Source organism: Alexandromys fortis, unplaced genomic scaffold, assembly GCF_014885135.2.
Source record: "Alexandromys fortis isolate MF-2015 unplaced genomic scaffold, M_Fortis_MF-2015_v1.1 scaffold_41, whole genome shotgun sequence".
Taxonomy (NCBI): Eukaryota; Metazoa; Chordata; class Mammalia; order Rodentia; family Cricetidae; genus Alexandromys; species Alexandromys fortis.
The window spans coordinates 1,191,840-1,218,835 of NW_026067923.1; the positions used below are offsets into that span (position 1 = coordinate 1,191,840).

A 26,996-nucleotide genomic window follows, 5' to 3' on the forward strand; every position below is an offset into this window, starting at 1 on the left:
CCCTGTTATTCAACATGAAGAAAGCCAGGAAGGTTTTTAAAATGGAACTGTCAGCCTTAGACTAGGTGGTGTTGAGTTTTTCTGTAGTACTAGGGGACCTGGAATACTTGAATTTTGTGTCTAGTTAAGACTCACTCCAGTTTAAACAATGTTAGTTGACTGTGTTGAACCGTGTGCAGCATAAATAGCGTTGACTGTCAGCAGACCTTGGTTAGGGGAGCATTCTCCCAGCACCCTCCTGGTTAGGGGAGCATTCTCCCAGCACCCTCCTGGTTAGGGGAGTGTTCTCCCAGCACCCTCCTTCCTAGCCTCTGAAGCATCTGTCTTTCTTTTCTATACTCTTACATATTGGTGGGAATTCCAGGACCTACCAGGTCCAGGTGGGGTGGGGAAGGACCTACCGTTGGTTTACTCCTGCCTTTGGGTGACAACAGAGAGTTCAGGTTCCGTGTAGTCTAGAAGATGGTCCAGGGAATGTTGGGCCATCTCAGTGGGAGAGAGGGGAGAGGACCTAGTGCTCATTGCTGCAGAAAGTGAGAAAGAAAGAAGGCAGAGTCACTGTCACTTTCTCCAGCAACTGCCGGAAGCTCCTGGATGGGAAGAGTAGGGGAAAAGAGCAGAGACTACTTCTTACTGAACAGGAGCCCCGCTATACAGCACTGTAAGCCGGCCTGCAGTGTGTGTGCGTGTGCATGTGTGTGTGTGTGTGTATGTGAGCCTGCAGTGAGACACTAACAATAAATTATTCATTAGTCAAATAGCTTTGAATGTGTAATTTTGAGGGAGTTTTTATGAATGATAAAACTTTGGCCTTTAAATAAATATTTTTTCGGAAATTATTTAAAATTCGGTGTGTGTGATCTATATATATCACACACATGCAAATGCGTGCACATACACATACACACAGATATGTTTTCGTGTTCCTAGACTTTTCATGCCACAGTGCATGAATACACATGTAGTTTTTATGGAACAGCTGTGATTCCCCAGGGATTTATTGTACTTTCTTCCTGGTGTGCTGTCACACCGACTACACGAGGAAGGTGCAATTATGGAAGAGAAAAAAAGCTCTTTTGAATTTATGATATTTTGGATATAGTGTGAATTTCATTTATTCCGTGTAAACAAGGGAATCAGCTTTGGGGCCCAGCTGGTTTGGGTGTGTCACAGATACAGGGGAGCCCAAAGAGTGTCTGAGAAAGAGAGATCCTATGTGTCCGACTCAAAGAAATGATCAAGGGGAAATAATTAGAACTCGGTGATTATCAGATTACTTAGTCTTTTAACGTGAGGCTGCAGTGTATGTATTAACCTCAGTTTGCTCGTGTTAAATGCTTCTAAATTATGTTGATCTCGATGGAAGAGAAAGTATAGTTCTTTGGGAATGTAACCTCTGTTTTGGTCATTACCTTATGATGACCACTGTAGTTTCTGGTTGTCATTTTTACTGTCTCCAAATGTGACCCCAAATTAAAGGCACTTGCTGCTCTGGCAGAGGACCTCAGTGCAGCTCCTAGCAGCCACATTGGGTGGCTTACGACCAGCCTGTAGCTCCAGCTTCACCGGACAGAACACTCTTCTGTCCTCTGCGGTGTCTGCACACATGTGACATACACATAAATAATTATTTTAGAAAATGCAATCTCATTTTATCCTCAGATAAAATGGGGTGGGGTTGTTACCATTATTCGTGTTTTAAAGTTTTGAACTAAATGCTGGGAACCTGATTTTGGTCTTCGAATTCTGCTTATTTCCTTGCCTTCCCTGGTTCACTGTGGGGACGGATATAAAACTTAGCAGCAGTGCTCTGTGATGAGGGTGCATGGACTCCTACAGAGAACACTGGAATTGCTCATAACTGTAGTCATGGGCCTTTTATTTTTTATTTTTTGTAAGTATGGGTGTTTCTCTTGTCTCTTGCAGATAGCAAGTTGAGGGCAATTCTCCATGAATGTACGTCACCATGATGATGACCGACCAGATCCCCCTGGAACTGCCACCCCTGCTCAACGGGGAGGTGGCCATGATGCCCCACTTGGTGAATGGAGAAGCAGCCCAGCAGGTTGGTGACCTTGTTTGAGAGGGGGATCTTACCTGGTATTTGATTGATTTGGGGATTCAGAAGTCTTTGCCTTTTGAACTTTCAATGGTTCTAGAGATGCTTTTTTTTTTTTATCATATAAGTACTGTATGATTTTTAAAATAGTTCAAAAAATTGAGATCAGAAACTCAGCTAATATTCTTAAAGAACCAAAAATATGTTATTTTTTTAAATGACTCATTGTGAAACCATTCATTCATTGTACTTGACAAATCTGCACATGTCCAGAAGAACCTACCCTGAATTCTGGGACCCTTCCTCTATGAAACCTGGGGTGACCCTTCCTCTGTGGAACCTGGGGTGATCCTTCCACCATGGAACCTGGGGTAACCCTTCCTCTGTGGAACCTGGGGGACCCTTCCTTTGTGGAACCTGGGGTGACCCTTCTACCATGAAACTGGGGTGACCCTTCTACCATGGAACTGGGGTGACCCTTCTACCATGGAACCTGGGGTGACCCTTCCACCATGAAACTGGGTGACCCTTCTACCATGGAACCTGGGGGACCCTTCCTCTGTGGAACCAGGGGGACCCTTCCTCTGTGGAACCTGGGGTGACCCCTCCTCTGTGGAACCTGGGGTGACCCCTCCTCTGTGAAACCTGGGGTGACCCTTCCTCTGTGGAACCTGGGGTGACCCTTCCTCTGTGGAACCTGGGGTGACCCTTCCTCTGTGGAGCCTGGGGTGATCCCTCCTCTGTGGAACCTGGGAAACCCTTCCTTTGTGGAACCTGGGGGGGACCCTTCCTCTGTGGAACCTGGGGTGACCCCTCCTCTGTGGAGCCTGGGGTGACCCCTCCTTTGTGGAACCTGGGTGACCCCTCATCTGTGGAGCCTGGGGTGACCCCTCCTCTGTGGAACCTGGGGTGACCCCTCCTCTGTGGAGCCTGGGGTGACCCCTCCTCTGTGGAGCCTGGGGTGACCCCTCCTCTGTGGAACTCCTAAGGTTTCCGTATGAGAATGTTTACCAGATGCTCCACTCCTGCGCCATTCATGGCTTAACAGTGTGGCTCACAGCAGCTGTTTAGGAAGTCAGCTGTGTAGCGCTTAGGGAAAATCTGAACTGTAAGGTCAGTTGCCCTTTTATCATTGGAACTAAATTGTCTCTAATAATGTTATTTTTTAAAAGAAACTGACAACCAAAATTGTGCTCGTTCTATCTGGTAATTATCTAAATATTTTTTCTTTGTACATTTCTGTCTTCGTTAGGGTTTCTCTTGCTGTGAAGAGACATCATGACAGTAACAGCTCTTAAAAAGAAAGAACATTTAATTGGGGTGGTTTACATTTTCAGAGGTTTAGTCCATTATCATCGTGGTGCGGCATGGTGGTATGCAGACAGGCATGGTGCTGGAGAAGGAGCTGAGAGTCAGCCCTGTATCTTGACTCATAGGCAGCAGGAAGTGTTCTGAGACACTGGGCATGGCTTGAGCTTTGAGCTTGACCTGAAAGCCTGCCTTTCAGTAGTGACACACTTTTTCCAACAAGACCACACATACTCCAAGGTTACACCTCCTAATAGTGCCACTCCCTTTGGGAGTCATTTTCTTTCTTTCTTTTTTTAAATCATTTTTTAAACTTATTTTGTAAACTTAGCACAGTTTCTCTTCCCTCCTCTTCTCCTATTCCCCTACCTCATCCCCCCCCCCCCCCCCCCCCCCCCCCCCCCCCCCCCCCCCCCCCCCCCCCCCCCCCGTCTCCATCCAGATGGGGTAAGGCCTCCCATGAGAATCAAATTGAGTCAGGACCAAGTGCTTTCCCCTGCTTCAAGGGTGAACAGGCATCCCACCACTGGCAATAGGTTCCAAAGAGCCAGCTCATACACCAGGGACAGGTCCTGGTTCCTCTGCTAGGGGCCCCACAAAAGCCCAAGCTACACCACTGTCACGCAGATACAGAGGGCCCAGGTTTGTCCCATACCGGGTCCCTAGCTATCTGTCCAGAATCCATGAGCTCCCACAAGCTCAGAGAAACTATATCTGTGGGTTTCCCCATCATGATCTCCATTCCCTGCTTGCTCATATAATCCCTTCCCCTCTCTTCAACTGGACTCATGGAGCTCAGCCAAGTGCCTGCCTGTGGATCTCTGCATCTGCTTCCATCAGGTACTGGACAAAGGCTCCATGATGACAATTAGGGTGGTCATCAATCTGATTGCAGGGGAAGGTCAGTTCAGGAACCCTCTCTACATTGCTAAGAGTCTTAGTTGGGGTTGTCCTTGTGGATTCCTGGGGGTTTCCCTGGCATCAGGTTTCTTCCTAACCCCAGAATGGACCCCTCTATCATGCCTTCTCTTTGATTTCCCTCCCATTCCTTCCGGCCCCCATCCTGATCCCTCATGTTCTCATCCCCCATCCCCTCCCCGCTACTCCTCTGTGCCCCCAATTTACCCAGGGCATGTTCTCTTTCCTCTTCTCAGGGAGATCCACGCATCCCTCATATGGTTCTCTTTGTTACCTAGCTGCTCTGGGGCTGTGGGTTGTAGCCTGGTTAGTCTTTGCTTTACAGCTAATATCCACTTAGGAGTGAGTACAGACTACACTGCATTTTTTTGAAGCATAAACATACTTGTTTTTTGAATGGTTGAATTGCGAATAAACTTGAAAAATAGTTATCCAAAGCATATTAATAATTCAAGTAAGTTGAACAGTGACCTGTCTGATACGAGCTTCTGCTCCCCATTGCCCCATCATGACCTGTTATTGACGTGTCATACTTGGTCAGGTACCTAACAGAGGTACTTTGTATGCATTGCCTATGGATCTGACCTTGATGCTCAATCATTTATTACTTTCCTCTGTATTGTGGTGTTCTTACCAACAAAATATATCTCTTATGAACGAAATATATCTAACAAGGGCTAGAGAAATGACTTAGTAGTTAAGAACATTTGTTCACTTCCTAACATGTTGGGTAAGCCACTTGTAACTGCAACTTTGGGGGGATCTGCCATCCTCTTCAGGCCTTCATGGGTACTGCACATGAGTACACACACGTGCACACACACACACATACACACGCACACACCTTTCTCATACATCATCAAATAAAAACAAAATGAATCTTATAAAACAAAAAACTGCATACAGCTAACGTGTGCTTTCTAGCGTTGGTTGTTTGGGTGTGGCTCACCCCTTATCACCTTGGTAGCAGTACTTCTTTCTGTCTGGATTAGACCCTGTCACACTGTGTAACACCTGCTCCTTTATACACATAAACAGCCACACCGCACTCAGCAAACAAGCCCGTCTCATGGCTGCTCTGCTTCCTCCCCTCCCTCTGCAGTGAACTGATGGCCGAGTCCTCCACCTCTCTTTTCCTCCAAGCCTTCAGCTTTGCAGTCTCCACAGTGTCTTCTCACCATACGGTTCTGGTATTTCATTCTAAACTCTGGGCTTTCCATTGGCAGTGCCTGCTGAGTCCATACCTTGCCAGGTCTGTTTCATTTCTTTGACTACCTGGGCCCTGTGCCCATGCCTTGCCAGTGCCTGACACTTGTCTTCATTGGTCTGTCTGCTTCTGATTTTTTGCTCGATTCTCTGGACAGAAGCCAGAGCCATCTGCTCAAAATATAGTGTGTTTCATGTTCATCCCTTATTCAAAGCCACCCTGCCGCCCCTGGAGCAAATCCTGTCTCGTAGCCTGGTAGCCATGCCCTGGCCTTTTCTCCATCACTGACTGGACTCTCCTTTCCTCTAGTCTTGCAGCTGTTTTTGGAAAGCTATGGTTGTGCTGTAAATGGTTTCAGGATTTTAAGTTCTGTCTCCCTCATATTTACTCATTAAAAGAGTTTTAGAATCCAAGGTATTCAAATGTGATTAACTTGGACAGCATCAGGACTCCCCGTGGAGACGCAGCCAGGCTTCCCGAAGCCACCTTTCCTTGTTGCTTCATCCCAGATTTGTGCTTTGGTGACTTTGCCCTCATTTTTATGATTCAGTTTGCCCAGAGAAGACTTTTGTAGCTTATTAGCCCGCATAAAGAGCTCTCAGTTTCAGAATTTTCCAGTCTTCCTTCAAAAGTGAACTCGGCCACAGAGACATGACTGAAGACCGGAAAGACTGGGTGTCCCAGAAGAACACATAGCACGTTCCTACCCTGTGCTCTGACACTCCTTAGTAAATCTGCTCCACCAGGAAGAATTCTATAAAGCTAAAAGTGGAAAATTTATCAATTTATATATTTTGTAAATAGATGCCAAGCTTTTCCAATTGGAGAGTACACTTAAATAATATCACAATGTCTGCGATGGGAGTTCACTACTCAGTAAAGTATTGGGCTTGTGTCTGATCCCCAGAACCCATGATAAAAAAAACAAACAAACTAAACTGCGATGGGGGCATACCGTGATCCCGGTGCTGGAGTGGTGGAGACAGGGATCTGTAAGTCCTTCTGGCCAGCTGGTTTAGACGACTTGGCAAGTTCCAGGCCAGCAAGAGACTGTCTCAGAGTAAAGTTGTCTATGTCTGAATAACAGCACAGGAGTTGATCTGACCTCTACATGGGTGTGTAGACATGTGCACAACGGCCCCACATGTGCATGCATGTGAACTTGCATAAACACATGTGCTCATCCATGTGCACTTGTACAAACATGTATATGCCCACACAACATCACGGAGAGTGTTACATCACGGAGAGTGTTTCATCCTTCTTAATCTGTTAGATTTTTCTGGAAGATTTAACATTTACACTTAACTATTTGGTATAGGTGGGCTTTCTTTGGGCTGCCAGCTCCAAATAATGGCACAGAGACTTATTAAATATGAAAACTTGGTCTTAGCTCAGTCTTGTTCCCAACTAGCTCTTAAAACTTAAATTAACCCGCTTATGCTCATCTGTGTTCTGCCACATGGCTCATTACCCACTCGGTACTGCGAGTCCCACTTCCTGCATGTCTGGCGAGCAGATCCCGCCTCTCTGCAGAGTTTCCATTTCTTCTCAGAAACCCCACCTAGCCTCTCCTGCCTAGCTATTGGCCGTTAAGCTCTTTATTAAACCAATCAGAAGGTGCCTTAACAGAGTCAGATCTTCACAGTGTACAGAAAGATTATTCCACAACAATTTGATGTTAATGTAAATTTTCTTAAAGGGAACATTGTTTAGTAAGCAAACTATTTGAAATCTCTTACTCGGTGGTACCAGACCAAGATTCATCATGCATGGGTGATGAATGGTAAGCAGTGCTGTGGCAGCTTCAATACCACTTGCTGTAGGCAGTGACCCCCGCCACAGGCTTCTCCTGTGAGGAGCTGGGGCGAATGTTTGTGAGGAGCAGGCGCACATTGCCTGTGTTTACTGTGCTCTTAGTATTTCAGAGCTGTGCAGAGGACACTCTCAGCACTTCTGCTAGTGCAAAGGGCCTATACCTGCTAAGGGAGCTGACATTAGCCTCATCCTCCTCCTGTCTGAAGCTTTCTGGGTTGCATTAGTTCTAGTCAGGATTTTCAGCTGTGTTCTGGCTCTAGTCTAGATAAGAGAAACCATTATTTTCATTATTTGAAGTCATGCTATGTTTAATACTTTGATTTGTTGTTTTATATAGGTAAGAGAAAGGGGGAAATGAGTGGATAGTGGAAGACAATATTTTTAAAGAAAGTTATCCTCATCCTAAACGAAAATTTAATAGATACATTATCATTTGAAAATTTAATAGATACATTATCATTTGAAAATTTAATAGATACATTATCATTAGAAAAATAAAGAGCAGAATATTTTGTGAGCAGGGAAGACTTACCCTGCAGTCCTTCCTTAGCTTCCTTGGCCTTCTTAGCAGCTATCTTGAGATAGTCACATACATGCACCTCACGAATTTACATGAACAGTCATGGAACTTTGTGTGCTGGTCAGTTTTTACCATACTGAAAGATAACCTGAGATGAACATCTTGAGATAAGAAAAGTTAATTTTGGCTCAGTGTTTTAGAGGCTCCTTGTCTTTGGGGCCAAGCAAGGCAGAGCATATGATGGACAGGGCACAGTGGGCAGAACTGCTCACTTCATGAAATGGGAGGGAGGGAGAGAAGAGGGGGAGGGAGGTATGGAATGTGTACCAACGTTTTGTTTCTTCTTCTTTGCCAATTAGTCCATATTATGAAATAGCACATTTGTTTGGGTCATCTGTCAAGTGAGTTCATTGCTTTCTCCTCGCTGTGACAAAGACTTGACGAAGCAGCTCGAGGAAGAAAGGGCTTGTTTTGGTTCAGTCTGAGGGTACAGTCCACAACGACGGGACAGTCGAGCAGTGAGAGTGTGAGCCAGGGGACCACTGATGGTCGCGAACAATGGATGCTGGTGCTCAGCTCACCTTTGGATTCACAAAATCCAGTTCAGTGCCCCAGCCTTGGGTGGTGGTGCCATCTCCCCACCTCAGCTGACCTGGTAGACTGTCACAAGTGTCTGCAGAGGTGTGTTTCCTGGGTGACTGTAGCTAACCCTGGTAGACTGTCACAGGTGTCTGCAGAGGTGTGTTTCCTGGGTGACTGTTGGTCCTGCAACTTGGCAGTCAGTATTCAGAGGCTGACATTTTGGTAGTTTCCACTCTTTGGGCAGTATAAGCAGTGGTGCCATGAACACATGTGCAGGTACCCTGTGCACCTCTGTGCACCTCTGTGCACATGCTTTCATGTCTCTCAGCTACATCCCAAGAATGATGGGCAACAGCCCCCTCTGGAACTGCTATTTCCCAAGTGTCCCTTTCTTTAAGCATTTTAAACGATGTGTTTATTTTATGTGGGCTGGTGTGGCACGGTGGGAGGCAGCAGAGGTGAGGACAACTTGCGGGACTTGAATCTCTCTGCACACCGGTTCCAGGGACCCAGCTTGGATCTCAGGGTGGCGGCAAGGGCTTTCGGCCTTTTGAGCTGTCTTTTCAGTCCCTCAAACAGCAGATCCCATGGTGACTGCAAGGCCCTTTAGCCTGGTGAGCTGTCTTTTCAATCCCTGCGTACAGTCTGTCCACCGCACCCCCACAGTTGAACTCTGGATAAGCAGAGGTCACCAAAGCTAAATAAACTTTGCTTCTCTTTAATAACGAGTTATCTACTGTTCTTGCTATAAAGTGCAGATTTTGATCTGGTTTTTAGCATAAGATGCAGCAGGTGGTTTGAGCATTAAAGGAGTCAGTATCTACAGTTTCTTACAACATTCTGATCTGGAACTGTAACGGCTTCCAGGAACTGTGAGGTGAAGGACAGATGCTCACACAAGCTGCTGGAGTGAGGGGACTTGCTAAGGTGTCCCCAGACCTTGTCACTTACATGTGGAGAGAAGGTAATGGTTGAATTCACTGAGGGTCGGCTCCAGGGGGCAAGGACCTGGACTCTGGTCCTTTACACTGTGTAGCGTTTGGAACAGGACATGTGGTAAATGTTCTTTTTGGGATGTTTCTTATCTCTGGCGTCCTTCTTAGTTTTAAACTTCTAGAATATTTGTTTTTAAGCTTCTGTTTTTCCTTTTTTAAAAGCTTCTTCAGGAATTAATCTGAACTGTAAGGCCCTTCATCAGTCTAGCCAGCCCAGGATAACATCCTCTGGCTCGTTCTGGGACCAGGCTACAGAGATCCCATTTCTAATTGTCCTGACTTGGTTTATTCCTAGGGGCTGGACTGTAGCACTTTGTTTTATTGAGATTGAGCTTTTTTTTTCCTGTTTTGTTTTGGAATCTTTTATTTCACCAGGACAGACTCTACAGCTAGAGTTTTCCTGATGTTTTTGAATACATGCCTCTAGGCAGTGTGCTAGGCTGAGGAGTTTCCGTGCTTCAGACAGTGCTCGTCACTGGTGTGTCTGTGACATCAAGCATTCTCTCCTAGTTCCGTGACCTTTGCCGTCTTGGCTGAGCTCTTCTTAATAACATTTCCCCCCACAGCTTCCCTATTGCGTTCAGTGCTTCCAACCTCACACAGCACAGGTTTGGCCCCGTGTGGAGTTGTACATTTCCAACTCACCATTTCTGCTTAAAACCAGTGGAAAGGAAGTCTTAAAATTAATGAAGTGGATAAAAATGGATAAATACCTCTTGCTTATTCAAATGAGAATGGGACCAGCCATTGAAATGGCGGCTGCTGCTCTACTGGTGAATAGTGCCATATGTACCTCTCCTCTTCGGGTAGAATCTCTGTTTGGAACGGGGTCTTCAGCTGGAACGGGTAAGGAAGCACGGCTTGGCCTTGGGCCACACTCTTCAGCATCTGGTACATAGAATAGTCACACCTTGTACAGGCGTGTAGCCTTCTTTCAGACTGGTCCCCAGCTTCTCTCCCTCATTCAAATCCAGAGAGACCAAGGAACGAGAGGGTAGAATTCGTGGGATGGATTATGGATTGATTAATAGATATGGTCATCTTAAGTATTTGCGAATGTCTTCTGTGGCAGCGACTTCTTAGACACTGGAGACACATAAATAGACACGCCCTTGCCTGAGAGGAATGAGCAGTTCAGTTGCTGCTAAAATCTGTCCCCAGATTCTGTATTTATGTATGTGTTAGGCTACGTGAATGCTTGGGATGCAGAATATACCAGAGCATAGAGAACAGACTGAGGAAATGGAATAGGGAGGAAAATCATGAGCTGGGCAATGGGACACCAACCTTGCCCTAGGATCTTCTGATGTTGGTAGCCATTAGGCTTCTCGGATCAGTTAATCTTTGTAGACAGAAGTTTCTGTCCTGCCCAGTCTCACAGCCATTCAGTCCCCAATAAACACACAGAAACTTATATCAATTATAAACCTATTGTTTATGCTTTTCACTAACTACCTCTTACAGCTTAAATTAACCCATAATTCTTACCTATGTTTAGCTACGTGGCTTGGTACCTTTTCTCAGTAAGGCATTCTCATCTTGCTTCCTCTGCTTTTGGATGACAACTGTCTCTCTGCCTTTCCTCTTCCCAGAATTCTCTTAGTCTGGTCACCCTGCCTATACTTCTGGCTGGCTACTGGCCAATCAGCATTTTATTAAATTAATATGAATGACAACTCTTTACAGTGAACAAGAGCGTTATCCCACAGCAAACCTACTTCGGTTTTATTGAACAATCAGGTTCTGTAAAGATTATTTGTTCAATGGAGAGTTAATATTTTAAGTTTAACATGAGCAAATCTCTTGTGAATAGTTTTTAATTTCTCTTTAATGAATCCTCTTGTGTGCATATTTGTGTGCAGGTGCATGTGTGCATGTGCAGGCCGAGGGTGAGGGTCATTTTTACATGTTGCTGCAGGAACACTGTCTACGTCTATGGAATGGTCTCTCACTGGTGGAGCTTACTAGTTAGGCTAGGTCAGCTAGCCAGTGAACCCCAGGGATCCTCTGTTTTGTTTCTTTATTTGTTTATTTTTGTTTTTCGAGACAGTGAAACAGTCCTAGCTGTCCTGGAACTAGATCTTGCAGACCAGGCTGGCCTTGAACTCAGAGATCCACCTGCCTCTGTCTCCCAAGTGCTGGGATTACAGGCATGTGCTGCCACCACCTTTCAGGGATCCTCCTTTTTTTCCCATCTCTCTCTGGGCATTTTTATGCTGATCATGGGGATTGAGCTCAGATCTTCTTCCTGCTTTCTAGGCAAGTGCCTTACCCAATGAGGTAATGGTAATGAGAATGGGTCTGTTTCTCAGCCCCACTGACTCTGTGGAATCACAGACAGCGAGCATCCCTCATCCAGAGCAGTTTCCCAGTTGCAGAAAAGCCACCCTTGATACCAGGGTCTCCTTGCAGCTTTAGAAAAAGTGTGAGTTCTTCCAGTCTGTGGTCTGGTAGTTCAGTCCTTTTTGTGTTAGGTTTCTTCTCACTACAGAGGCTTCCAAAAAGGCACAGCATGGGCAGAGTCCTGGCCTTGGGAAGGTGAATGTTGATCTGTATTTTTGGAAGGTGTTGTTATATGTGGCACCCGCCATAATTAGGACACATAACATGTAATTATGACATTTCTGAACTGTCTGGGTTGAAAGACACTTCAGAATTGAATTAGCCAAAGGCAACAATGGTCTGCAGTAGCCAGCAAACAGCGGTAGTGGAGCTGCCTTCAGGAGATGAAGGCAGACACTGGTGTGCTTGGGCTGCACTGCACAGCAGAGGCAGTGAGAGCCCCTGATGGTTCAAGCTTTACCATTGTTAGCAACTTCGCTGTCTTTGTCTGATTCCGTTTCATTAGGAGAAAGAAGTCCTGTCTCTTGTTCACTCTGTGCCTCACATCTCACATGCAGGAAATCTTTGTGAATGGATAAAGGATGAGAGAATTGAGCAAATTTCATTCCTTTAAAACAGAGTTTAAACAACTGGCTACTTTTAAAATTTGCCATAAGCCTTTACACATAAAATTCTTTATTGTTTTTGTGTGTACATGTTTGTCTGCATGTGTGTGGTACGTGCAGACAGTGACTGTGTATGTGTGCATGCATGTGCGGGGTATGTATATCATGCGTGTGCGTGTATATGGGTGTATGTGTGGTAATGCATACCATGTATATGCATGAGCATGTGTGGAGATTGGAGGCAACTTTTGTGAAATCCATTCTCTCCTTCTGTCTTTACGTAGGTTACAGGAATTGACTTCAGGTTGTCAGGTTGGGGGTGGGGCAAGCACGTTTACCTGCTGAGCTATCCCCCCCCCCTTAGTTTTTCTTAAAATTTCACTTAATTTATTAATGTTTTATTACATTTGTGTACCTCTTTTGGATAATAGTTAAAAGGAAAAAAGGAGACTCATTTTCCAAATAGTTGGCTTTCTATGTCTCTGGGCTTCTTATTCTCAGATTCACCCAATTGCTATGAGTTGAAAATATTTACAGAAATGAAGGCAAATGGTGTCGTCAAGCAACATGTGTCCTTGGTCATTAACCCCTAAGTAATAATCCAGTGTTGCATATTTGCATAGAATTTGCATTTAAAGATGTTGTGAAGCCTGCAGAATATGTATGAAGGTTATATGCAGATATTCTGCCCTTTGTTGCTTGTTTTGGGTTTTCAGGACAAGCTCCTCTGTGTTCCCCACGAGCTTGTAACTGAAAATGACCCTGGACACCACACACTCTTGCCTCTGTCTCCCAAGTATCGTTAGATGTGCAGCCACCATCCCAGCTGAGTGACCTGAGTCGTTTTACATTTTGGTGGCTACTGGTGGAAGAATGGGGCCTCTAACCAATTCCCCTTAAATCCTGAGGAACAACTGTTGATAAGAGAGGAAGGTTAGGATGAAACCCTGAACTTTGGGAGCTCATTTGCTTATTTGGGAGCCTAGCAGTTCTGACCACACTGGCTTGGATGTCCTAAGGTATCAGCAGGGGACTGGCAGGAGTAGCCGCTGTGTCTGCTGGGGTGTGGTTCTCAGCCTGTAGTCTGACCACGTGGCACTTGGCCTCAGAGTTTCACTCAGTTTCATCTGAATTTTTTAAACTTATTGACCCTTGCCCTTGCATCTCATGCTCATGCATACCATAGCTTAGTTTTGAAAAAAATTATTCTTTGACAATTTTATATATATGTATTGTATTTTTATTATGATGGGAATCATTCCCATTCTTAGGCATACTTAATGTCCTCAAACAGATTCAACCTTTCTGTTGGACTTGCCTGATGATGTATATTGTGAAGCAGGAAGCTTGGGTGGCTGTTTTTGTAGGAAGGTGTCTGTAACAGGTTAGAGCCTACATATTGTTTGTGGCCCCAGCTTTTCAGTGAATGATGTTTGAACTTCTCTATAGAGTGCTTATCAAACCTGATGCATTGGTTCTTCTGTTACAGTTCAATTAGGGGTCAATGGACAGTTTCAAGGTCCAAGTAAGCATTCTAGAGGTAAAGATGTAGCTTCTTTAAATGGAGTCTTGAGTGGGAGTTTTTTAAAAAGTAAACTTTTCTGTTACTGCCTAGCTGAAACTTTTTTGCAAAACATAATGTGGTATTTGGAGGGAAATGTCCCCCAGAGGTAGTAGAAGGAGTGGCTTTGTTTGAGTAGGTGTGGTCTTGATGGAGGAAGTGTTTCACTGTGGATGGGGCTTTGAGGTCTCATATATGCTCAGGATACCACCCAGTGTCTTGGTCTACTTCCTGTTACCTTTGATCAAGATACCGCCAGAACCATATGTGTAGCGCCTGCATTAGAGGATGGTACACGAGCCGGGAAGTAGGCCGGAGATTTAAAAACATACACATACAGACAGAGATACGGGGACATGGGTCATCCTGAAACACGAATGCCAACTTTAATGTGCTCCAGGGAAGCTTATATAGGGATCCTTGATTGATAGCCATGCCCCAGCTCTTGGGATTTCCAGCTGTAAAACCCACCAGAATTCACTGCCCTGCCATCGGGAAGTCATGAGGGTCTCATGCTCAGAGCAGCTGCAGGCACAGGAAAACAAGTTGTTTCACTCCAGCAGGCAAGGGCGTGAGGCAGGCAAAGAAAGTCAGGGGGCCAGGTGTCTCCAGCCGCCAACACATATATATGTGCCTACATGCCACCATGTTCCCCGCTGTTGCAGAACATTTGATCACACTTTGAAGCCAAGATTGTCTTGTTTACTGGAGAAACCTGCTTCTAGCTGGGGTGTGGCTCAGCCCTGAACATGCCTTTTACCCAAGAGCCTCTGCTTAAATGTTGTAAACAGGATTAAATACAATCGATCTTAGGTTAGGGGGCAGAGCAAGCAACCAGTTGACAGGAAATATTCATAGAGCGAAAGAGGAAGTCAGGAGGATGGATAGAGAGATGCACAGGAAGTAGAAGGGAGGGACATTCAGTTTGAGTTTTGTTTGAGATGGTGGCATAGGAGAGAGTTCTTTCTCTGGCGTGTTGGCAGAGAGGGAAGGCCAGACGGGTGCTTTCTCTGCCTCTCTAAGCTGGCAGGCTTTCACCTGGCATTTTATCAGTAAAATTAAATGATTGACAATTAAATAAAAAAAATCCTGCCATAGTGATAATGGACTAAACCTCTGAAACTGGTAACCACTTCCTCCATTAAATGTGTTTCTTTATGGAAGTTGCTGTGATCTCTTCGCAGCACTAGAGACTCACAGTTCAGGATGCAGTCCACATGAAGCAGCTACCGCGTGGCATCCACAGTCAGAAAGCGATGGAATGAACACACAGTACAAGGGCTCCTCTTCTTTGCTCTGTTTATACAGTCTAGGACCCCCGTCTAGGAACGGTCGCATGATCAGTTCATGTAACCTAGATAGTCGCCACAGGCATGCCCGTCTCTCAGCTGCTCTAGATTCTGTTGGGTTAAGAACCCTAATCATAACACACATATAGGAATGTGTTTGTTTGAACATGGTGAGATTTCCAACCTGTAGTCTTTTTGTTTTGAATATGTATTTGTCACATTGGATGTGATATGATAGCTTTTGATGTATCATATAATAAAAATAATTTATATGTGCGGGAAGATGAGATTTTTCTAAATCCAGAATATGTTAAGACATATGTTAATACATAATTGCTTCTGGTAGGCATTTTGTGGTCTAATGATAGATGTAAAAACCCGGTACAGCACCTTTGGATATCATTATGGTGATTTCTCAGAAAATTAGGAAACAACCTTCCTCAAGACCCAGCAATACCACTTTTAGGTATATACCCAAAGGACGCACAATCACGCCACAAGGACATGTGCTCAAGTGTGTTCATAGCAGCTTTGTTTGTCATAGCCAGAACTTGGAAACAACCTAAATGCCCCTCAACCGAAGAATGGATAAGGAAAATGTGGTACATTTACACAATGGAGTACTACACAGCAGAAAAAAAAACGACATCTTGAGATTTGCAGGCAAATGGATGGATCTAGAAAACATTATATTGAGCGAGATAACCCAGACCCAGAAAGACAAATATCACATGTACTCATTCATAAGTGACTTTTAGACATAAAGCAAAGAAAACCAGCCTACAATTCACAATCCCCGCGAACCTAGACAATAATGAGGACCCTAAGAAAGACATACATGGATTTAATCTACATGGGAAGTAGAAAAAGTAAATTAGGAGTAAATTGGGAGCATGGGAACCATGGGAGATAGTAGAAGGTGAAGGGAGAGTCAGGGAAGGGAGCAGAGAAAAATGTATAGCTCATTAAAATCAATAAAAAAGTTTAAAAATATGACTATGTAGTATGACAGTATGACTATTATATTCCAAAGATGACCATAGCAAACAAGTCACATAATTTAGAAGCATGAATCTCCTTATTCCTGAATATAGATATTCACCTTCATTTTCCGCTCTTGCTTTTTCACATGTAAAACACACCCTTCTAAGTAGGTTGCCACTAATGTGTCATCTATCTAGGTAACTTGGATTCAGCTCCTTTCAGGTTATACTACTTCCTCTGTTTACATGGCCATTGTCCCCCCTGTCACATCCCTCTTAGTCCTAGTGTTATAATAACGTGAAGCCCCAGGAACAGTAGAATTATATGCTGTCAGACTTCTGGCCTATGCTGGTAAAAATGCTTCTCGGCCTCTGGCTTTTATGTCACAGACAACCACCAGATCAGATCACCTGAAAGACAGAACATGTATTTTGAGATGCAAGTGTGGTTGGTGTCTCCCCAGCTGTCCTGGAACTCACTTTGTAGACCAGGCTGGCTTTGAACTCAGAAATCTGCCTGCCTCTGCCTCCCAAGTACTGGGATTAAAGGTGTGCACCACCACTTCCTGGCTTCTACTTTACTTCTTATACTCTTTTGTATTTATAAAGTGACTTGCTGTGGTTGAGTGCTTAGAACCTCTACCTTACAGTAACTGTCCCCCACCCCACGCTGCTTGAGCCTCTCAGTGAACATTCCTTAAAGACATCATCTCACCATCATGAGCACTTGCTAGAGAGGACAGTGACTGATTCTGTGCTGTTTACCCCATAACCTTGGGGGACACTTAGGACAACAGTCTGTGAATTTGACTCTAAAGATGCTCCATTGCTTTAACAATGTGATAAACAAAGATGTGTTTGATTAGACTTACGGTTTCTCCTCACGTTTAATGTGTGATTTGTAAACTTGCTGATCACTGGAAAACCTTGAGTCTCAATAACTTTTAGTTGAACGGTCACTTGAGCATAGTAGTTGAGCCACTGGAAAGAATGAATTTTATTTCAAAGTTTGATTCCTTTGCTTCTTCTAAAGGAAGGGAAGGACGCTGGAGTTGAGGGCTTATGAAGTGGGAGTGTCTGTGCTTAGCACTGACTTAATCATCAGGTGGTCATACAGCATGTGAGCTGAACCTTCTGTATTTCCAGAGAGGCCAGAGGGGAGAAAGGTTAGGGCTTACAGCTGGATAGTCCCACAGCTGGGTCTTGAACTCACCTCTTTTGGGAACTTCCAGGAAGCTAGAGTTGCCTGGGTTGGGCCTTTCTTCATTTGTAGTGTACAGGCAAGCACTTAGGATGCCTTTTGCATGGTCACACACACATTTACAAACAGAACCGTTCTTGGGGCTGGGGTGGCCCAGTGGGTGAACCAGCTGCTGTGTCACCTAGTCATGAGGACCTGAGTTTGTATTTCCAGTGCCCTTGTCAAAGCCCGCTATGGTCACATCAGTAACTCTGGTACTGGGAGTTGTTCAGAAGACAGATTCTTCTGTAGACCATTGCCTCACATCTGTAACTCTGGTACTGGGAGTTGTTCAGAAGACAGATTCTTCTGTGGACTGTTGCCTTGGTATGCCTGTCATTGGTGAGTTCTGGATTCAGGGAGAGACCCTCTCTCAAAAATTAACGCGAGAGCAGTAGAGGAGGGTGTCTAGCATTCCTTTCTGATCTTCCCAAGTGTGTGCGTACGAGAGAGATGACCATTCTCTCTCTCTCTCTCTCTCTCTCTCTCTCTCTCTCTCTCTCTCTCGCGCGCGCGCGCGCGCGCGCGTGCGCACGTGCACACACCCCTTCACTAGTTCATATGATTATGATCCCCATATTATTTTCAGGAGCTGGCAAGTGACTGACTCAGATGTGAGAAGCAAGCAACAATGAGGATTTCTGGAGGTCTGATTCTCCTTTGGAAAAGAAGTTGGGAGTCAAGTTTTTCAGATCCAGCCTAGGTCTCTGTAGGGTCCCAGGGCTTTTAATTAGTAATAATTCTTTCCTTGGGGTTGGCAGCAGCTCCTTTCTGGGGTCAGCACTGGTGAGATTACTGGTGAGCAGAGAAGGGTAGCCAAGAATCTTCCCCATGGAGATGAGGGGTGTAGGAGAGGGCCTCTCCCCTCGTCTGTTCTCCCAGACCCACCCTTCATTTCCACTCAAAAGGTAAATCATCCTAGAGACAGGTTTTCAGACGCCAGAAACCTTGTTAGAAGACTTGAAGGTGGTGGTGGCACATGCCTTTAGCCCCAGCAGTAGGGAGGCAGAGACAGGTGGATCTCTGAGTTGGAGGACAGCCTAGTTTATGGAGTGAGTCCCAGGATATAGAGTGAGTTCCACCCTGCAAAGAGAGAGAGAGAGAGAGAGAGAGAGAGAGAGAGAGAGAGAGAGAGAGAGAGAGCTTGAAACTATTAGGTAGTTTGTTTTTCTTTCTGAATTTGCAATTATTTCTCTTAAGTAATGCCAGGGTAAAAACACAAGCTGGGTTTTATTCTTCAAAAGGAAGGGAAATGGCCCCTTGGCTGCCCAGTTATATCTTAAAGCTTTCACTGGATTTGAACGAGGTGGGATCAAGTGTCGTGTGGCTTTGTGTTGAACTGTGTTACCCTCACCACACCCACTTGCTAGTGAATTCCTCCTTTTCTTTGTTTCAGCTTGAGGAAGGGCTGCTTGGACTTAGACTCTCCTCAAGATGTTAATTACATGTTCCAAAATCATGTGTTCTGTTAAAAATCACTAACGCACACCCTTGGAAAGAACTCTAAACAGGGAGTTTCTTTGGGGTGCAGAATATTGTTCTGAAGGCCTTGGGAAATAAATCTCAAGAGTTAGTTCATTTACCACCAAGACATATTTAGTCAGTGTATATAAACAAAAGAAGTCACAGTGTGCCTGGACGTTATTTGTCCCAGATGGAGCTTACACTTGGCTCAGAGAGCAGCACTGACGTCATGGTGCACCAGCTGGCCCCAGATTCGATGTGCAGGGAATCAGCTCTGTGCTGGTGTGCAGCAAGGGGCTGTGGGGAGGAGCCGCAGGGCAGACTGGGAAACCTGTGCCACGTTTCTTGTCTGTGCACTCTGCAGAGACTAGTGCCTGTTCTGACTGTGGACTTAGTGCAGAAAGAGGCAAGGTTTGGAAAGATCAGTGATGTACAAGTTGGCATTCGAGTGTGCTCAAGGCCTGCTCTCTTGAGACGAGGCGTGTGCTAGGCCTGGCTTTCCTACAGTTCCTTACCGGAGAGGCTCTTGTACTCAAATACAAAACAGAAAACTGGAAAGCATTTGCCTTCCCTCCCTCCCTCCACACAATGACGGCGGTGGGTTTGTACCTAGGTCCTTGTATATGTTGGACGAATGTCCTCATTCTGAGGCATGTCTTCATCCCCAAAGCATTATCTCTTTGTTTTCTTGAGACAAATCATTCCTGCCCCCACCCCAGACAAGGTCTCCGGTAGTCCAGCCTAGCCTTGAACTCATTTGAAGCCAATTCTGGCTTTGACCTCCAAATCCTGCCTCCCCTTTCCAAGTGCTGGTCTTGGCAGTATACACGGCTGTTTTCACAAAACTCTACAGTTTTGAAGAAAACTTTCAGTCTTTTTTTCTTATATCATTAAGGAAGACAGTTGCCTTAAACTGTGTAATGGTCCTCAGTATCCATTTGTGTAACCATGTAGGTCCTCAGTATCCATTTGTGTAACCATGTAGGTCCCAAGTAGCCATTTGTGTAACCATGTAGGTCCTCAGTATCCATTTGTGTAACCATTCAGGTCCTCAGTATCCATTTGTGTAACCTTGTAGGTCCGAGGTAGCCATTTGTGTAACCGTGTAGGTCCGAGGTAGCCATTTGTTTAACTGTTGAGCTCTTTCATCCAGGTGTGGTGGGCGACTCTCAGTGCATTCTGTAAGTAAGCCAAATCTTTGAAGCATCCTGAGGGGTCTGTCTGAGTTTGCATCTTCAGTGTGCTTGGAGAGGATGACTTTTGGGTAAGAAAACAGCCAGTTTTAACTAGCTCTGCCTGTATGAGCTGTTCTAAAATAGTTGGTTGTAGAGTAATATCTAGAGTGTTAGCTAGAAGTTCCGCAGAGTGTGTACTCTAGAAACAGGAGTTATTTCCCATCGAAATCCGACTGTGAGTATTTGGGGCGTGATTATGCAAAAAAAAGCCAGCGTTTTAGACACAAATCAACTGGGAGTTAACTGATAAATGGAGTGTATTCATAAGATGGACTATTACTCAGAGAAAGAAGGATGAAGCAGTGACGAGATGACACAGACGGCCTGGGTAACTACATGGCGTGAAAGGATTCATTCTCGTTGTGTTACTTTTGTCTTCGTGTAAGGGCCACAGTGGACAAACACAGAGACCAGGAGTACATTAGACAGGAATTGAGGGAAGGTGGGGAATGAAGACAAGGCATTGAAAATTTCCTAAAATATTTTGTGTCATGGCTACCAGCTATGTGATTATAGTAAAAACACTTCATGTAGATGGAACTGTGTGGTATGCTACTTAAATTTCAAATACGTTAATACAAAATATCTGAAATTAAGAACTCAAAACCAAAACAGTCGGATAGGGCTCTCCACAATAAGCAACCCTTCACTGCTTGCTTGCATTGTGGTGATCTTTATTAGAAGTGTTTCCAGACAGGGCACATCATTGCAAGGCTGTAAGGGACTTAGATTTCAGAACCTCTGCAAGTAGATTCTAGACTCACCCTGTTGCCAGGCTCCAAAGAGGCTGAACAGAGCCCGGAATGCGTATGCTCGGTAGGTTCACGTCCAGTGAGCCATAGTGACTGAGCAGAAACTGGGCTCAAAGTGAGAGTCTGCTGGCGTTCGATTTTACTGAGGACATGAAGCATGGTAAATTGGGTAAATTGTTTTTCTTTAATCTCCCTCATGTAGTTCAGACTTGACAGTGGTAAGAAGTATTAGTCATAACTACTAACTGAGTAAGACCTGTTCCTGTGGGAGGTGGGTAAATATTCTCTGCTTTTTATAAATGAGGAAATGCGGGCCTTGTAAGGTCAAGTGGGCTACCTGGCAGAGCCGGGACCTAGGTCAAGTGGGCTACCTGGCAGAGCCGGGGCCAAGCCTCTTTCTCACTGGCTCTTTTCCCTGTGTCCTGGTGTCCTTAGACATGTGGTTATATCTTAATTGTTTTTTTTTTTTTTTTTTGATTTTTGAGACAGGGTTTCTCTGTAGTTTTTTTGGTTCCTGTCCTGGAACTAGCTCTTGTAGATCAGGCTGGCCTCGAAGTCACAGAGATCCACCTGCCTCTGCCTTCCGAGTGCTGGGATTAAAGGCGTGCGCCACCACCGCCTGGCCTTAATTGATTTTTAAACTCAGAGAAAACCCCCAAGTCTAGCAGAGAGTGGCCTAACGATTCATTATTTACATCTTTAGAAGGCTCTGAAGGCATTTATATTAAACGTTGGAACACAGCTCCGGCCTGAACGCCCTCTACAGGCGACGGACATTATGTGCATAGGAGCTTGTTCTCAGGTTTGACATGTTCAAAGTACTTAAGGTTATTTTTTATTTTCCATTGAAAGAGTGAATTATAAGAGATACATTTTCTTTCTCTATCTTTCCCTCTTATCCTCCCTCCCTCCATTTCTCCCTCCTTCCCTCCCTGTGCATGGATGCACATGTACACAAAGGTCAGAGGTCAACCTTGGGTTGACACCATCTACCTTGCCTTTTGAGTTGGGATAGGGAGAGGTCTCTGCTTGGCCTGGAACCTGGATCAGGCTGGTTGGCCAGCAAACCTGCGGGATCCACTTGACCTGTCTTCACCTTTCCACAGGGGATTACGAGCATGTGCCACCATGACTAGCTAATTTTTGCTTATGGGTTCTGAGTTGAAGCTTGAGCAGCAAACATTTTACTGAGGTATATCCTCAGCTTAGGAGATACTTTTTCTTATCTGCAATGTAGATTTCTTATTCTTTTAAGACCATTTTGAGTATGTATAATATGATAAAGGCTTGATTGTACTGTCAAGAAATAAGGAACCAATCATTTAGACAGTTTAAAATGGAATTACTTGGGAGTTAAAGTCGGTGTTCTGGAGCTCTGGTTAACATGGACCCGAAGGAGAGCGTGCCGATTCGCCTTAGAGCCCTAGATTTGTTTCCCAGGAAGTCTTTTCTTTGGGTCTGCACAAGAGAAAAAACTGTACTAGGTACAGAGACTGTGCACCGTGACTGCTGGGAGCTGGCCAGAGGAAAAGGCTGAGCTGATTGCTGAGAGCTTTTCCGGCTAGTTTTTTAGAGCAAAAGCCAGGAAACGAAAAGAGAAATAAATGTAGGGGAAGAGCAAGTCTAGAAGAAGGGAGCATCGGGAGCATGCACGGCAGCTACAGCAGCAGAGGATGTGGAAGGCAGGAGGAGGCACCCAGCGACACGCACTGGCTGTTGCCGTGCGCAGGCAGATGCATCATTGGATGGCAGAATTAGTGTCACTTCAGATGGCGAAGTTCATGCCTCTTAGAGGTGCAGGTGACCATTTTGTTTTGACTTTTTGTTCAAAGTACTTAAGGTTTTTTTTTCCCCATTGAAAGAGTGAATTATAAGAGATACATTTTCTGTAGGCATCCATTCTGCTCAGTCCAAGCTGGGTTCCAGCCTAGCTCAACCATTTAGTCATGTTACTTTAGGCCAATTTCTTTTGTGTTCTTTAAGCTTTCGTTTTCCCACCCATAAAATCTGGTTAATAATTTCATCGGGTGGACCTCCGATCTTTTGAGTTTTTGAGGTATTAGAACATCTAGGACCCTTTGGAAAGAGTCCTAAAATCCAGGAAGAAGCAGAATGACCAAATTTGTCTTGTCAGCCATGCCTTTGGCACATTTGGGTGAGCCAGTGTTTGTTCTGGAGCTCTGGTTAACATGGACCCACCTGGTGGCCTCTTAGCTCCTCCACTTCTGCAGACTGAAATCTGCGGGGGGGGGGGGGGGGGGGGGGGGGGGGGGGATGAGTGAGCAGGACACGATACCAGGTGCTCTCTCGTCTCCTACAGCATCTTTGCGGTCTGCCTGCTTGCTTCTTCAGTCCAAGATGTTTTCCTCGAGTGTATTGTTGCTACAAATGTGAGTTTTGGTTGTTTGCAAACCATCACTTCCCTTTTGGAGAAAAGAGACCGAATTCAGAAAACAGATCCGTACACTTCAGTTATACCTGAGGTCTGTTGCGTTTTGTGCCAGAGAGATGAGTATGTCAGAGGTGTGTGTGGAATGTATGCGTTTGAGAATCTGAAGTGGTTGGTGTATATGTACTCTGTTTGGGTGTGCTTGTATGTGTATGTGTGTACACGGATGTATATATTGGCATAGGTGGCATTTGCAGTTGGAACAGATCTGATGAAGCAGTGTAGCCTGAGGTTTGAAGCATGCCTGCTTTCTGCTCTGACAGCTTACTTCTGTGTCACTGTATTTGGGAAAGTAAAATCTGTGTGGTTCGTGCCTTTAATCCCAGCTCTCAGGAGGCAGAGGCAGGCAGATCTCTGAGTTTGAGGCCAGCTTGGTCTATAGAGCAAGTTCCAGGATCGCCACAGCTACACAGAGAAACCATCTCAAATGCAGCAACAGAAAAAATCCTTTTTCCTCTTTGACAAAAGACAGACAGCATAGCATGAATGTGAATTGGTTTAATGTTGACTTTGAGAAGTAGACCAATGAGTGAAAAGAAGTGATGACAGGTTTCACTTACTGCAGTAAAGGAAACTCGGAACAGCCATGTCAGTGGAGGGCAGCTATGGGGAGAGAGGCGGTGGCGGAAGAGAACTGCTCGCACGGCACAGGAGATTTGGTGACTCACGCTTCTCCAGGCTTCACAATGCGAGGTGATGCTGGTGGCTCATTCATGCCCGCTGTCAGGACAGGCCACTGGGCTGCCGTGCCACAGCTGTTTTTATCTCTGCCATTGACAGTGACGGTAGCACAGTGGGCAGTCCATTCCAGGTGTGACTTCTGCTCTTGTGAGAGGAGAAATCGCCATTAGGAGGCATGAACTTTGCCTCATTTCTAAGGTAGCCTGGTAGATTACAATCTGGTTGCCATAGCAACTCTATAGCAGTGAAATTACATGAACTGAACATTTGAGGAGAGATGTGTTGGTATGATGGCCATTTACGTATCTTTTTTCCTGAAGAATTGAAGTATAGGAGATTAGGAACTGAACTCTGTAAGCTAGTGTGTGTGTGTGTGTGTGTGTGTGTGTGTGTGTGTGTGTGTGTGTGTAGGAGGCCGGGTGTTTCAGTGCTTTGAACTGTGTCTGGTATCAATGATTATAAAATGCTGTAATGACTTTTCATGCAGTCTGGTAGGCAGACAGTACGACATCAATTCAGAGATCATTTTTCTACTGGGTTGTATTCTCTGGTCCATTGCTGACAGTTGTGTGGGAAAAGAGAACATATGAGCATGAATTGTCAAAGAGGAGTAATGCCTACTCTCCAGAAGGAAATACATGCCTGATACTTTAAATCTGACCAAGATTCTTACCTCTTGGTCAGAAGCTCATAGGCCCAGGGCTGAGCCTGCTATTGTAGTTTGCTAAATGAACATAATATCAAAATACCCTCTAAATTTAGCTTTCCTGATTAGTGATCAGACCTCATCAGAGAACTCTGTGTGCAGTGGATAGTGGTCAGCAAGCCCAAAGGGTCAAGACATAGAATGTAAGTCTCTGCACAGTGCTCCACCGTAAGTGGGTCTGTCACGCCCCTTTCCCTCAGGGTTCATGAACCATCACAGAAGATGGGGCAGAAAGGTTGTAAGAGCCAGAGGTCAGGTAGGACTGGATGGAAACAGTCTTCTGGCCGTGACAGAACAGCTGCGCTCGTACGCTTACTGCAGCTGTGCATGGCCATAGTCAGTGGAGCTGCATTTGTGTGCTCACTGCAGCTGTGCATGGCCACAGTCAGTCGAGCTGCACTCATGTGCTTGCAGCAGCTGTGCATGGCCACACAATCTCCAGTCACTTGACATCCTGGCCTAGGAGGAGGCAAGGTGTGCCATTCCCCTGCCTCTGGTTGAGGAACTAGTGACAGCTGATGGCAGCTAGGGATGGAGAGTGTGGCCTTTTGTAGCATGGCCACGTTCCGGTGGTCCCACACCTATGAATATTTGGGCAACACAAATTCGAATCAGTGGATTATTGCAGGGAAAAATGACATGGAGTAGACAGTGGACTTGGGAGGAGTTAGTGTGGACTGAATGTGATCGTATACATGGATAGAATTAAAAATTAAAGTATTATTTTTTTGTAAAAGAAAGCGATACTTGTATTTTTATAAGTCCTTAGGCAAATTCTAGCATCATGGTGATGAAATCAAAATCATCTGCTTTATGCTTAAACTTCTAAGACTAAGTTTATAAAGAATGCCTGTCGATTTAGGGCAGTGAAAAATGTCGGTGGACCCGCACCCAGACTGTGTCCTAGATTGTTCTCGACAACCGCCAGTTCATGTACTCTCTCTCCTCACATCTGTCAGCAGTGTTCCTGAGAATACAACCCAGCAATGTTATGGAAAGGCCCATGAAAGAAAAAGGACCTCTGACTTAGAAATTGGTCGGATACCCCCATGACACTCACCCCACTGGCCACTGTTGGGCTCCCGGCTGAGGAAGAGCACTGATGGCCTTCTCCTGCAGCTTAGAGTGCATTTCGTGGTACTGTGTGTGTTCACCTACACTGAGGGAGCTGTTTGCTCTATTTCCTATAACCAGAGTACTGGAGTCTTCAGCAACAGGGTTTTATCTAATAAGTTCCGGTGGCCAACCGAGAGCTTATATTGTTCTGGGGGTCTGGCCAACTACCTGAGGGGAGATTTCCTGCACCTGACACTGGAGTTTTGGACCAGCATTAACCCTGTGTAGGTTAAATCCAATCAAACCCTTTTATATGAACAATAAATAGATTTAGGAAGCTTATGAAGTACTAGATTTCTATGTGGTTTTCCTTAACATCCTGCTGTCTCTGTTCTTCATCCCTCGTTGTCTTCTTCTTCCATCCCTCTCCCCACTTAAACCTCACTCCCTGTTCCTCCCCCTTTGCCTGCTATCCCTTGTATTCTGTGGCCTCCCTCCTTGGGCTCATTTCCCTCCCTTTATTGAAGGGCTGCTTTACTGGGCATAGTGTAATAGAGCCGTGATGTATGTTTATGTAAAAACAAAGCTGACTCAGATGGTTTCCGTGTTAAGGGAATGACTAAAACCTCCGGCTGGGGAAAACAGCGGAGATGCTTTAATCACTCTGGAGATCTAAAGGGATTTCCCTTTGAGTTCTTAAAATGGCACACCGCCTTCACTTTGGTGAGAACTGGGGTGGACACATGCTGCCTTCACATTGGTGAGAACTGGGATGGGCGCACACCACCTTCACATTGGTGAGAACTGGGGTGGGGAAGCTTGGAAGATTATTGATGCCAGTACCATGGGGGAAAAGCAAATTATCTTGAAACAATTTATCCTTCAAAATAAGGTGATGCATCTGGGGTGAGGCTTGGACTACTTTCCTCTGAATGATCCTGATGATTTTACAGTTAATGTATTTCCTAATTAAAAGAAATTCATGCCTCAAAATTATTTCCTGCTGTGAATTACTATTTGAACAATATATGTGGATATTAAAGGTTTATATTATAAATGACATGACTTTGATCTGAATAGCATTACAAAGTAGATAAATTGTGGTACATAAAAGAAGTTAATGTTTAAATTGCTCCTCATGAGATCCTTTAAAATAAAAAGATTAAATTTGTGTATATGTGTGGTTCCACATGAGTATATTGTGCACACGCATCTGCAGAGGTCA

The 26,996-nt window shown here is 45.0% G+C and overlaps 1 protein-coding gene across 3 annotated transcripts in view; it reads left to right on the plus strand.

Annotated features, from left to right (window-relative positions):
• The window catches only part of Fndc3b (fibronectin type III domain containing 3B), a 278,725-nt gene that overhangs the window by 67,646 nt on the left and 184,083 nt on the right, over positions 1-26,996 (plus strand). For all 3 annotated transcript variants that reach the window (XM_050142069.1, XM_050142070.1, XM_050142071.1), the window contains exon 2: positions 1,927-2,065. In XM_050142069.1, coding sequence (XP_049998026.1) covers positions 1,955-2,065 — 111 coding nt within the window. In that variant the 5' untranslated portion in view covers positions 1,927-1,954. The remainder of the gene's footprint in view (positions 1-1,926; positions 2,066-26,996) is intronic.